Source organism: Chelonia mydas, chromosome 3, assembly GCF_015237465.2.
Source record: "Chelonia mydas isolate rCheMyd1 chromosome 3, rCheMyd1.pri.v2, whole genome shotgun sequence".
In the NCBI taxonomy this organism is placed as follows: Eukaryota; Metazoa; Chordata; order Testudines; family Cheloniidae; genus Chelonia; species Chelonia mydas.
Genome location: NC_057851.1, coordinates 14,266,309 through 14,279,311, shown reverse-complemented (window position 1 = coordinate 14,279,311; position 13,003 = coordinate 14,266,309). Strand labels below are relative to the sequence as shown.

The 13,003-nt window shown below is 40.8% G+C and overlaps 2 protein-coding genes across 2 annotated transcripts in view; one reads left to right on the top strand and one right to left on the bottom strand.

The window, feature by feature from the left end:
• CLIC5 (chloride intracellular channel 5) overlaps positions 1 to 13,003 on the top strand; it is a 154,016-nt gene that overhangs the window by 8,701 nt on the left and 132,312 nt on the right. The window lies entirely within an intron of this gene.
• Positions 262 to 12,523, bottom strand: ENPP4 (ectonucleotide pyrophosphatase/phosphodiesterase 4). Its single transcript, XM_037893927.2, has 4 exons — positions 12,190 to 12,523; positions 6,219 to 7,089; positions 4,915 to 5,085; positions 262 to 2,082 (listed from the first exon to the last, which is right to left on the bottom strand). The coding sequence occupies exons 2-4, from the start codon at positions 7,054 to 7,056 to the stop codon at positions 1,721 to 1,723; spliced, it is 1,371 nt and encodes a 456-aa protein (XP_037749855.1). The 5' UTR covers positions 7,057 to 7,089; positions 12,190 to 12,523; the 3' UTR covers positions 262 to 1,720.

Genomic DNA, 13,003 nt, shown 5'->3' with positions numbered 1-13,003 from the left:
CTCTTCAAGCTCACACCCACCCTCACCAGCCTGAGCCCTTCCTGTTCCTAGCCCAGACCAACATCTGATGTGTGCCTCTTCTCCCTGCACAGCCATTTGCAGTTTGGATTTTTTTTGGATGCATTAGTCTCTTTTGGCGATAAAGATCATAGTCTGCACTAACTGTGAAATGCTATCATATGCCCTAACAGCAAAAGCTCTCAGTTCCAAAGGGAGGAACAATATGCCATGTTTTTTACTTAAAAAAAAGTTCAAGAAAAATTAAGACACTAAAATTTATTTTACATATGCAAAATGTTTTCACAGAAACTAAAGCCATACAATCAAAATATAAATATTTCACTAAGTTAAGGCACTAGCCATTTAAAAATAGTCTGATCTTAAGCACATTACACGCACACAAAGATGACTGATTCCCTTTATTTTCCATTCTTTCTACCCCTTGGAAAACTCAGTGCAGCTCCCTTTAGAGCCACTGATGCCACTCTTGAGTATCAGCAAGGCACCATGCAGTACTTTGAGCTCTTTACTCCCAGGCTGCTGATCAATGTTTGAAGAAAGTGGCATATAGCAAGTCATACTGCATCACTAAGTTTCAGGGGTTTTCAGATAATACCGTTGGTTTACAACAGAACTTTAAAAGTTGTTAATAGATTTAGATCCAAAAAGGTACCATCCTCCTAGGATAAAGTCCATTGGTTTTTCATATCCTTACCTAAGCACTAAACTGAGTTTTTCCTTCATGTGTTATTACAATCATGTTTTAACCAGAAAAAACTTTGAACCCTGAAGTGAGGGCTCCCCATTTAAAGAAAAAATCCCCCATTTTTTTTCAAGCATATATGAAAGAGTGCATGTAGGTAAGTAGGGGTGTATCTGAGAATGTTTCATATTCTTCTTTAATAGTACTTTGTACTTCAAGACCTCCACCTGAGAATTGCAAAAACATTTCACAAACAAACTCACTCTTAAGTCATTTCTGCAAGGTAACTAAGTGTTATCCCAGTTCTATAGATGAGGAAACTATGGTAGAGAAGTCAACTGACTTGCACAAGGCCATGCAGAAAGTCAGAAGTAGGACAAGAACCTAGATATCCATAAACCCATTCCTGTACTTTAGACTACACCACCTCCTAGTTAAGCTAGGAACATTGTACAACTTGCCTTATAATAGTTGCAAGGGAGAACTGCCACTAGTGCAGAATTTCCATTGCTGGTTTATTTAGCTACAAGAAATTGGAATCCCTGTTTCTGAGAATAATCACTATACACCAGCCAGAGAACCACTGGTCTTAAAGTTTAAGACCCAGGACAGAGTTTTCCAACTGATACATAGCGCAAGAAATCACTGCTCTTAAATTTAATACAAAATGCAATCTGTTTCATTTACAAGTGTTAGAGTTCAGACTCCTAGCCTAGCTAGTTTATAATTTTACAAGTGTGTCAATGCCCAAATGCAAAACATCTTTGTCTTGTTAAATGCCTTTTCCAGTAGGCAACAGGATCCTTTCAGTGTAGATTTTTGTAAATCTTGTGCTATTGAATTGTTAGTCAAGGTGCAGAGGCAAACAGTTCAACAGGTTGTCGTCTGTACGTCTTAGGCAATTTTAAATGGAGTTCTGTTTAAAGTGCATCATAGAACGATCAGCCAGATCATTCACACTATACATAGATATTAGGGTCTGGAAGTAAGTAGTGAGGTTAGGACTTCCTACATCTGCTATCCAATTAAGGGATCGTCATCCTCTTGTAGCTGAAGTCGGGAGAATGGACGGGGAGAGGACACTCTATTCTTCATGATTATTATAAGGCAGGTCAGAGTAGTTAACACAAGGAGGACACCAACAACTATTCCAATTGCTTCAGGGAGATTTATGCACCACTGGTCAACTAACAAGCACTTGGTGTTGCTGAAGGTTCCATTATTGGGCTGAGGTTTTAGTCTGAGGATGTGACACATCATTGGGTAGATATCAACATTATTAATAGTGTTCTGCTTGTAGCCTTTGTGAAAAGCAGGACCATGAGCAGCCAGGAACGGATGCATGCTTGGGAGAGCATTGTCATAGCCGTGGTCACCTACTAAAGGAGAAACGCAAAGTTAATAAACAAATATAAAATTAATGTTGTAAACTAAGAGAAATTAAGTTGCTTGCAGACTTTGTCAGCTATGATATTAACACGTCTATTCCTAAAAAAAGGAGGAATAAAGTAATGCAACACTTCTACTAATGCTTGAAAGCCACAAGAATATTTTAATAGCAAAGTTTCCTACTTAAAAATTAACAGGGCACTTTGCTGAAGTTTCTTTTTATTAGAGCATAACCTCCATATTCCCCCCAGAAATGTGAATCCAAGCAAAAGATCTGGATTATGAAAGTATTTATCATCATGGTCTAGGATATGATAGGTTTGTAACCAGATTTGTTCTTTTTAAAAGAGTGGTCAAGGTATGTAATGTACTAATTCACAGTGATAAAGCAGAAGTTTGAACAGGCGCTTTAACCTCTAGTTCATATACAGAGCATGCAGCAAATTTGTGTTTTTTAAAAACCAATCATTGCAGCAAAAAAATCCATTTAAGACAAATACTGTAGATCTAACTTTTAGGATTCTAGCAGTTTGGAACTGCAGTAGGGTAAGGGATTTTTGGTTAAGAGTAAGCAATCTTGTTTGTTTCTCTAGCATAAACAAACTCCAGAGTATGACATTTAGAATGCAAACAGCAACAAGTTTCTTTTATAGGAGACCTAAGTGCTCTGGAAACCAAACATCTTCCCTGTGTACAGCTATACTTTACTGGGTCACTCATGCAGTTGGTTCATGGACTGAACTCTTCAGGACCAACAGCAGGCCTCTTTTGTGCACCTGGAACCCTTCTCTAGTAGTCTGCCAGGCTCAGAATTTGAAGAGTTTCAGGATGCAGAGTAGAAGCACTCTTCAATTTGGCCTTTATCTGCTGATCACTCTAGCAGCAGGGAATAGTGGGGGGGGGGGTTTATAGCAACTATTCTAGAGCCACTTTTGTATTTGCTTTAAACTTGTACAAGATGCCAACACAATGGTTACTGTTTTCACATTAAATACATTGTTTCTTTCCACTGTCATAGCTGGCTCCTTCTAACCCAAACAGTTAGAACAAGTTATTGGGATTCTCTAGAGGGCAATTTACAAATTGTTTGTTCAGCCACTTCTGGCTTCTTCTCTATAAGACACTCCTGACGAGTTTGTCTTCCTAAGCCCCTTATAAATTATAGGAACAACATTGATTGTTGAATACTTAGGGCAATGGTCTTCAACCTGTGGACTGTCTTAAGATGTACATGAAAGACTGACTGAAAACTGAACAGAATTCAGCTATAGAGACATTTCCAAAGAGGTCTGCGCCTCCATTTGAAAATTTCCAAAAGGGTCCACAAAATGAAAAAAAGACTGAGAACCACTGACTTAGGAAAAGTCTTTTTTAGAATATTCTTTTATGACCGACCATTCAAAAGACTAGATATACAGAAAGAGTTCGAAATAGCACTAACACTGAAAGCTATGGGATAGGTCAGCAAAACAGATCACAAAACATATGGGGTTTCTTCTCATATTATACATGTATGGATATAAAAACTTAGCTGCTTATTGTGACTGGTCAGTTCTAAAAGTTTGCAGCACATTATCTTGGATAGATTCAGTTTCTGTACACACTAGAGTCCTCATCCAAGGTTTCTTCATGATCTGAGTAACTCAACAAATCACACATCAGACAGGGCCTTTGCAAATATCCTGTATATATCCAGCTCTTGGTGGCAGTTTGTCCAAAGTGCATTTTTGACAGCATCAATCAATTCAGGATTTTGATATGGGATTTTTGTAATTTACATGCTCTCATGATCCAGTGACAGTCTCTCCAGTAAGATTATTTTGTTTAGCAGTTTTGTAATGTCAGTGTTGGAATAAATCATAAGTTACTTGCTATTGTTTAAGCTAAACTTATCTTTTGCTTCTATGCACTCATTTGTTCTGTAGGAAAAGGCCCCTTCAAAGTTCCCTCACTATATTGCTAGAAACTGGAATGGTCGCAGTGGTATTAGTTGAAAAACAAAGCAACATTAGAAAAATGAGACTATCCATTCACTACTCCATTAAGCTGCTAATTGTGTACTTGAAGGTATACATGGTAAAACATTCATATCTACTGTAGTTAAGTGCATAGTTTTTGGCTGTCTGGTGAGCCAGACACCCTCTTTCCTAGACTCAGTCAGCTCTGAGCTGTTGGGTTCCCCTTCAGAAGGGATTCACACCTTTTACTGATAATATACTGTCACCTCCAACATGAGAGTACACGACAGCTTTATATCCTATGCAACAATATGGATGAAACTGGGAATGTGGTGGCAGTGCAGATGACCAATTTTAAGTTAAGTTATTCTCTACAACCACTTGTTACAGTCAGATTCACCAAGGAGATAGGTGGTGGCAAAGTTCCAGAGCACTAAGTATTATCATGAAATGTACTACATATGACTTAAGACAGAACTTTTTGCAGCAGCAGCAAGCTTATATTTTCCTTTTTTTGGTTACTCAAAATATACAGAACATAAACACTTTGTTTTCACTACATCTGACTTTACTGCTCAACATACTGCTCTAAATTCTTTATTGTAACTCATGGCTACTGTGACCGTTGTTATTGCTGATTTATGCATAAAAACTTGGTGGTGGTATAACTTTGTACTCCTAAACCCTTCCTATTTGTTTTATTTGCCTGTCATTTTGGGTAACCCATTGCTTATGGGTTTTTGTAATATGCATGGGTTCTCTATTTTACTCATCACTGATAGTAGTACCTGAGGATCCCAACAATAGAAATAAAAGAGTTCAACAATATAAGCCACCAGGAGCATGAAGGATGAAAACACTTACATTTTGTAAGTGACCCACTTTGTACAATTGTCCAGCCCTCATCTGCAACCAGAATTATGGGTTGAATGCGCTTATTGTGATGGTAATGAAATCTGTCTGGAATCTCTTCTTTAAGATACACCTTCATGGAAGTGCTGCAGTTTTTCAGTAAGTTATATACATATGTTTTGTCTGCAAAGAAAATAGACAGCATATGAAACAGCAACTATTCAGTTATCTATGTAGTTTTGTCCATTTGCTGTTATCCATAAGCAAACTAAATACAACTTTTAAATAATTTTTTTTAAAGCCACATGAGAGGGGGTGTCACTTAGGTACCCGATTGGTTACTGAGGTAATCAGTATTGATGTCATCATTTGTTTCTGCTGTAACTGTTCTCCTTCAAAGCTCTAATGGCTTCTCAGATTTTGTTGTGGAGAGAATGAAAGTTGAGATACAAATATGATTTCTTCTTTAACATTCAATAATCACAGGGGGAAAAAAATCCAGTTTCTTAGAATATAAAGTGAACCCTGCATTAAAAAGTCAGTCAGGTTTTTCTGACAATTTTTCATCAGCCATATCAGTTCTGGCCCTAATTTTGATAGTCATCAATAAGTGCTTATCTGCAGTCATGACCCTAAAATGACATTAGGGAGGGATTCCAGCTTTCATATAGCATTGGTTTTAGCTCTATCAGTTTAAGACTTGACCCATGAAATCAAGTTGTAATTGAAGTGGGATGAAAGAGGCAAATTATATATAATAAATATAAAACAAGTTATAAAGACCTAAAACTCAGATCAGTATAATTTTCAATCCCCAGTGAAGTTATCCCAGGGTGCTTGTTATTGTGATATAACTGAGTAACTGACAGGGTGAGCAAAAGGAGGAACAGCATGAAGAGATTCCAAGGCCAGAAGAGACCACTAGTCTGATCTCCCCTATAACACAGGCCATAGAACTTCCCCCAAATAATTCTTAGAACATACCTTGATTTAAAAGTTCAGTGATGGAGAATCCACCACAACTACTTTAGAATAAACTACACCAGAGCACTCATTAACATCCAAAAGTATACAGCATGCAGGGTAAATATTAGCTATTCAACATGTGCTCTTCATTACCAGAGCCCAGTTATTTTTAAGTAACTAGATACCCTTAATTTAATGTATTCATTAATCCATTATTTTCTGTCTAAATAATGCAACATGAACTGGATTGTCTTCCCAACTCCTGTGAATAATACACAATGGGAAATTTCCAGCAAGAAAGGAGACAGTTTAACACTTTCTCAGTATACAAATGAAAAAAATATACATACTATTTCTTGGTAGTATTGCAGCAACTGGTGTCTTGTCTACCAGAGTGTAGTTACCGCGGCCAATGCAGTTGTCCAGTCTAATCAGCTTGTCCGGGAAACACTGAGTCATTCCATGATCACTTGTAATTATGACATTAATGTTCTCCCACAATCCCAATGCCTTGAGTTTATAAATAAGTGAACCAATGTGGTTATCCACTTGTTCTAACACTTTTCTCATTTTTTCTTTATCTCCTGGTCCATATATATGCCCACTTGCATCTGGTTCTTCCCAATAGAGTGTAGCAAAAGTAACTGGTGGGTTTGAGTTGTTCAGCCACATAGTAATGTTCTCCATTCTCTCTTCAAATGTTACTAAATTATTATACTTCATAAAAAAATGAGGTATTGTGTTGTTAATTTTTACATCAGTACCAGGCCACATTGCAGCAGCACTTCTTCTATTCTCTTGCTGCTGATTTGTCACCCAAATAGGAGTTGCCTCATTCCACCAGAAAGGATCTGTATCATTAAACTCCGAAAATGTCTTCTTTGTATCTTCTTCATACATTGTGTTAGCCACAATGCCATGGCTTTCTTCATATAAGCCTGTCACTATGCTGTAATGGTTTGGGAAAGTTTTTGTGATAAAAGCATTTGTAACATGTTCTACCAACACACCATCCTCAATAAACTCCTGGAGATGAGGAAGTCTATAGTTTTGCAGATAGTCAGCCCTGAAACCATCAAAGGACACCAGGAGTAACTTGTGTATTGAATCATCGTTAGCATTTCCACCATAACAGGCTACAATTCCAGAAAGAAAGAGTGTTAATATTAATTTCATTGCAGACAACATTTCAAAGTGTTCCCAGCAGCCAATCGGATGTACCTGAAAAATTAAAAAGATTTTATTATACATGCAATCTAAAATGTGTTACACTGGAGATGGCTTAGATAGCTATGTTAAATATTTAAAATTTTTCACATATCTTTCCAGAGAGGGTTTTAACTGTGAAATCACTATTGGCCCAATCTTAGATTCACTGAAGTCAATGGTAAAATTTCCACTGACATCAATAGCAGCAGAATTGGCCCCTAGTTGTTTAGGTAAACACATGAGCAATTTAACTTTTCACTTCATAAATTTTATTAATTATAGACTAGTCATCCTAACTTTGACACTTGTAAAGATAGTGGAACACGTTATTAAACAATCATTTTGTAACCATCTAGAGGATAATACAGCAATGGATTTGTCAATAACAAAAATCATGCCAAACCAACCTAATTTCCTTCTTTGACATGGTTACTGGCCTAGTGAATATGGATAAGCAGTAGATGTGATATATCTTGATTTTAGTAAGGCTTTGACTTTCTCCTCTCACATTCTCATAACCAAACTCTGGAAACGTGGTCTACTAATGAAAAGTTACTATATTGTGGGTGCACAACTCATTGAAAGACTGTACTCAAAGAGTCATTATCAATGACTCATTGTCAAAATGGGAGAATATCTCTAGTGGGGTTCCGCAGGCATCCATTCTGGGTCCATTACTATTCAATATTATCATTAGTGACCTGGATAATGGAACGGAGAGTGTGGTTTTAAAATGTGCAGACACCACCAAGTTGGGAGGGGTTGCTAGCACTTTTGGAGTCTAACTCTGTCCTCCAAAGGACCTTGACAAATTAGAAAATTGGTCTCAAATCGACAAGTACTACAATTATTAACAAAAATAAAATGCAGAAACACACAATGGGGAATAACAGGCTACGCAGTAGTACTGCAAGAATCTGGGGGTTACAGTGGATCACAAATTGAGTATGAGCCAACAATCTGAGGCACTTGAGAAACAGGCCAATATCATTCTGGAGTGTATTAACAGGAGTATCATACACATGACATGTAAAGTGGGACAATTACTTCACTCGGCACTTGAGGCCTCCATTGGAGTAGTACAGTGTCCAGCTTTGGGCATTGCAAAAAACTGCAGAGAGTCAAAAGAGCAATGTAACTGATAAAAGGTTTAGAAAAGGAGACCTATGGGGAAAGGTAAAAAACTGGGAATATTTAGTTTTGAGAAAAGAAGGCTGAGTGGGAACTTCCTGAGAAACAGACATTTGATTTGTGGCAAGATGGGGTGTCAATCTATGGACTGTCTGTGTGAACCCCACTGATGTCCACTAACAGTTTACTAATGCACTTTGATCTAGTCCCCTTTGAAAACAGGGCCAGATCAAAGCACATTAACAAATTGTTAATACACGTCAGTAGAGTTCACAGACAGTTAGTCCGCAGCAGGCTAGCGCTAGGTAGATTTGAACGCCAGCTTGCAGAAAACTAATTTGTGGACAAGTCCTTGACTGCTGCACAGCTAACACTGCCAAACTGACCAGGAGTTCTTTGTTTGTCAAAGCTAGCACTTGGACTGCTACCCACTACTATACCAGACTGAAAGTATGTTCTTTACAAGTCAGTTTTTTCAAAAAGAGAGAATTTAGAGTAATAACTTCATGCTGTAGCTATCATCATTGCCAGACCATTCATTAATCTAGAAAACAGGAATGCAAATTCTGAAAGCATGTTTTATAAAGTTACCTAACAGCCAGAGACTGGCCTGGCGCAGAGAGGATGTGCTGCAATTTAGCATGAGGACTGTGAAGGAATACCAAGATTGCCTAATAAATTGCTAAAAAACATGATGTGAAGTTCCAGGTTGCACAAATCCTCCTACAATATCATCAGAGGACATAATCCTGAAGCGCAGGCAAGTCGAGCAATATTGCTTGAAGATTAATTTCAACAGCATGCGTATGACAAACTCTACTGTACATGTGCAAGAGACAGTTTTCCTGTGTTTTGTAGTTTAGCCAAATCAGGGGCAGCAAATGGTACCTCCTTCACAATTGAACTATTTCCCCTGCCAAGTTTCAAGTATCCATTTCAAACCCTGAGGTACTGGTGCTCTTAAAATTCTAAGAGATGGCTTAACTTTGTTAAAGCAGCCTATTTTCCCCTTAGTTTAAAGATTTTTGTTGAAGCTTTTTTTTTTTGGTAAAAAATTAATTCAGCCTGAGGCAGAGATCAAGCATGAAAAATTTCAGCCCAAACAGTTTGCCAAAAGGAATAAGCAATTGAAGACAGGGGGTTATAATGGAAAGTGTTTAGCCACCTATATAATAGGTGTTGCTACTATACAGACAGGAACATAAGCCTTGAAAACTGACATTCCCTCCCCCCTTTAGTTTTTTAATAATTCATGAATTGTGTGTAGTGTAATGAAAGGTGGGTGAACTAATTAGCACAGTGGAATATATATATGTTGACATTTAAGGAGCCATAATTTCAATCCAAATCCTTGACCTAAAGCGGGTTCTGTTTGAACAAGAAGTTTGACAAAACTATATATTTATTGTGACAGGGTCAGGCCAGATGGCTACAAGAGTGGTCGAAGGTAGATACATTAGTTCCAGGTTAAGCAGGTCCCTTTCCCCTGGGTAACACTCAGGAACTTTCTAGAGCTAATTAAGACAGGCAGGCTAATTAGGACACCTGTAGCCAATTGGGAAGCTGCCAGAATTAAGGCTAATCAGGACACCTGGTTTAAAAAGGCTGTCACTCCAGTTAGTGCGTAAGGAGCTGGGAGTGAGAGGATGTGATGTTTGGAGGACTGAGGAACACAAGCATTAACAGACATCAGGAGGAAGGTCCTGTGGTGAGGACAAAGAAGGTGTTGGGAGGAGGCCAAGGGGAAGTAGCCCAGGGAATTGTAGCTGTTGTGTAGCTGTTCCAGAAGGCACTCTAGACAGCTGCAGTCCACAGGGCCCTGGGCTGGAACCTGGGGTAGCGGGTGGGCCCGGGTTTCCCCCAAACCTCCCAACTCCTGACCCAACACAGGAGCTTCCACCAGAGGTGAAGGTCTCTGAGCTGGTCCCCGACCCACATGGTGGATCAGCAGACCCTGCAGGGATTGTTTTTTTTCCCCCCATGCTGGCCAGTGAGGAGGTTCTCTGAGCGAACAGCAGATTTGAGCCATGAAAGTGGCCAAACTGAGGGCTGCCACGAATATCTGAGGCAAGCAAAATCTGCCAATAAGTGCAGGACCCACCAAGGTAGAGGAGGAACTGTGTGTGTGTGTGTGTGTTTGTGTGTATATATATATATATATATATATATATACACACACATACACACACACACACACACACCCCTTCACAGAGTCCCAAAACTAAAGCTCTTGTAACCCCTGATTAAAAAAAATGTCTACAGTTGGTGCATCAAAGAGTAGAATTTCAGCCTGTCTTCATAAATTCTTTATGGCAACAGCCTTTGCTAGCAGATCAAGGCCAATAGCTTGTCTAGATGGGAGGTTATGGACTACTATAGTTACCTTGGTGCAAAAATTCCTAATACAAAAATCCTTAGATACCACAGTAAGTCACCTTAAAAAGGCCACAGGCAGATTTTCTAAACCCTTTCTTAGGCTTTTGGTCTACATTTGACCTTTTACTTCTAATTATTATAAGAGAAGTATTTGATAAATATTTCAATTCACATTGTGGCTATGTATACCTAGGGTGACCAGAGAGCAAGGGTGAAAAATTGGGACATCTGGTCACCCTATATATACCTGTTATAACCTGGTTTTCCATTCAGGGGGTCATTTCACAGGAATAGGCTACAAAGTGTTGATTATTCTTTAAATAAGCAGTTTAGAAGTGTAGTTAAATTTTAGAGTCCAAAATGTTTAGGATTGCCTTTACAGAGGATACAGGTGTTAAAACAATTCCCCCTACCTCAGTTAATAAGGTCAAGTGGCGGCATTCGTGACACTGGAATCCATGAAAGTCTAATTTACTTTTCACTATATTTTCAGTGTGTGTTATGCAATTTGGAAAAATGACGCTAGACTGGCCAGTTTAACTTCCTGGTTAACATCCATTCATACAATGTATTGCATTTGAAGTCACAATACTACAGAGGAATGTTTAAATCCAACACCATGCTCATTGAAACATCAAAATAGTTTTGCATTTAAAAAAAAATAAAATTGGAATCTAAACTGACAGGCATAAGAATGCCGTTTCCTCTGATATATGAAGTTAAGGGAAGCTACTTGTGATTCAACACTCCAAAAAAAAAAAAAAATCTAGTACTCCTCTCACTTTGCCACCTTATTCCATAATATTTTCTCAATCTAATTTCAGAATATATAAATCTTGCACACTACTCAGCTGTCATAGTGAAAGAAACAAAAATACAGGGAGAGGGGGAAAGTATCAATGTCTGGTTTGCACCACCATGTGACACCCGCTGACAAAAGCGCCAGCGGCAATACATTGATTGCATCCGCAGCGTCTCACTCAGGTGGCCACGCTACGCTTCCCTTTTCTATACCCAGCATATTTCCTTAGCTGAAAATAAATCCAGACCCCATCTTCTCCAGCCACTTTTGCCGGAGACACGGCATTTATTTAACACCCTTCATCCTAAAGGGTCCCAGAGCGGCGCCCCCCCCCCTATACACACTACAGTGAACAGGGACCACTTTATCTTCCACCACAACGCAGCTACCTACCAGCGGGCTGAAACTGAACCCCTGTCAGATATGTCCTGCCCCGCCCGGCGACACTCAGGGACACAGTGAAGGGCGTTGCCTACAACTGGCACCGCAGGCAAGAAAGGGCGGGCGCCCTGCCAGGCACCTGGGGGGCGGGGGGGGGGGAGGAACAAGGTAAGTGCACCTCACTCGCCAGGTACTCGGGGTGGGCGCTGGGCTTCTTGGATAGGGGGACACTCCCCCACCAGGTATCCATGAGGTGGGGTCTCGCCCGGCAGGCGGGGCGGGCACAGTACATGGGATGGGGGGAAATCCAACCCTACTGTCAAAAGATGGGGAGGGGAAACCCCTCTGCATACACCTCCCCGGGGGCGGGGGCGCAGTCTCCCCCCAGCTCGCCCCTACCACAGCCGGGAGCCTCAACTTACCCCTCCGAGTCCCCAGGCAGCGCCGGAAGATCGCTCGCTCGCTGGCTGCGGCGCGGTTTCCTCACAGGGCGAGAAACAGACGCAGCATTCGCGCCTGCGCACTCAAACCACTTCTCCTCCTGCAACGGCAGCCCCAACTGCCAAACCCGAACCGCAGCACCGGAGGCTAAAGGCGAGGGGAAGGGGGGGATTATTGAGAGCCGGGGGCTCTCTGGTTGGTCAGAGCGCCCTCGGCCTGTGATCTGATTGGCCTGCTGGGTTCTGGAGCGGAAAGAAAATGTAATGAGCTGTTTGGCTCCTAGAGGGGGTGCAGGTGCGAGAGAGGGACCTGCGCTGTGCGGCGGGCGGGCGCGTGCAGAGCGCTGGGGAGAGGAGTAGGCAAGTGGGGGCGTGGGTCGGGCTGTGGGGAGAAGGACAAGCCTTGTGCGCTCAGTGAGAGGGGCGGATGCAGCGAGCTGCTGTGGAGTAGGTGCAGTGGGGGTTTCAATAGGAAACTAGGGCAGGGCAAGTGATGCCAGGGGGGTTCAATGGGAAGCTATGGCAGGGTATAAGTGAGGGCTATGATGCCAGGGTTGTGTGTGTGTGTGTTTGTGTTTCCTCGCTTGTCTGCTGTTACATGAGACACAATATACCTGATTTATTGCTGTTGCAAAGTGAAATGGGGCTTGTCAGCAGAGTGAGCTCTAGGCTAGTGGGTTCCTGCAGGTCAAGGCACGATTGGGTACCTCCTTGTCCCAATGGCTTCTCTCTCTGCCACCTATGCATCCAGCTTGGCAAGCCATCCTTCCTCCGTCTTCCTTTTTTCTTACACTGA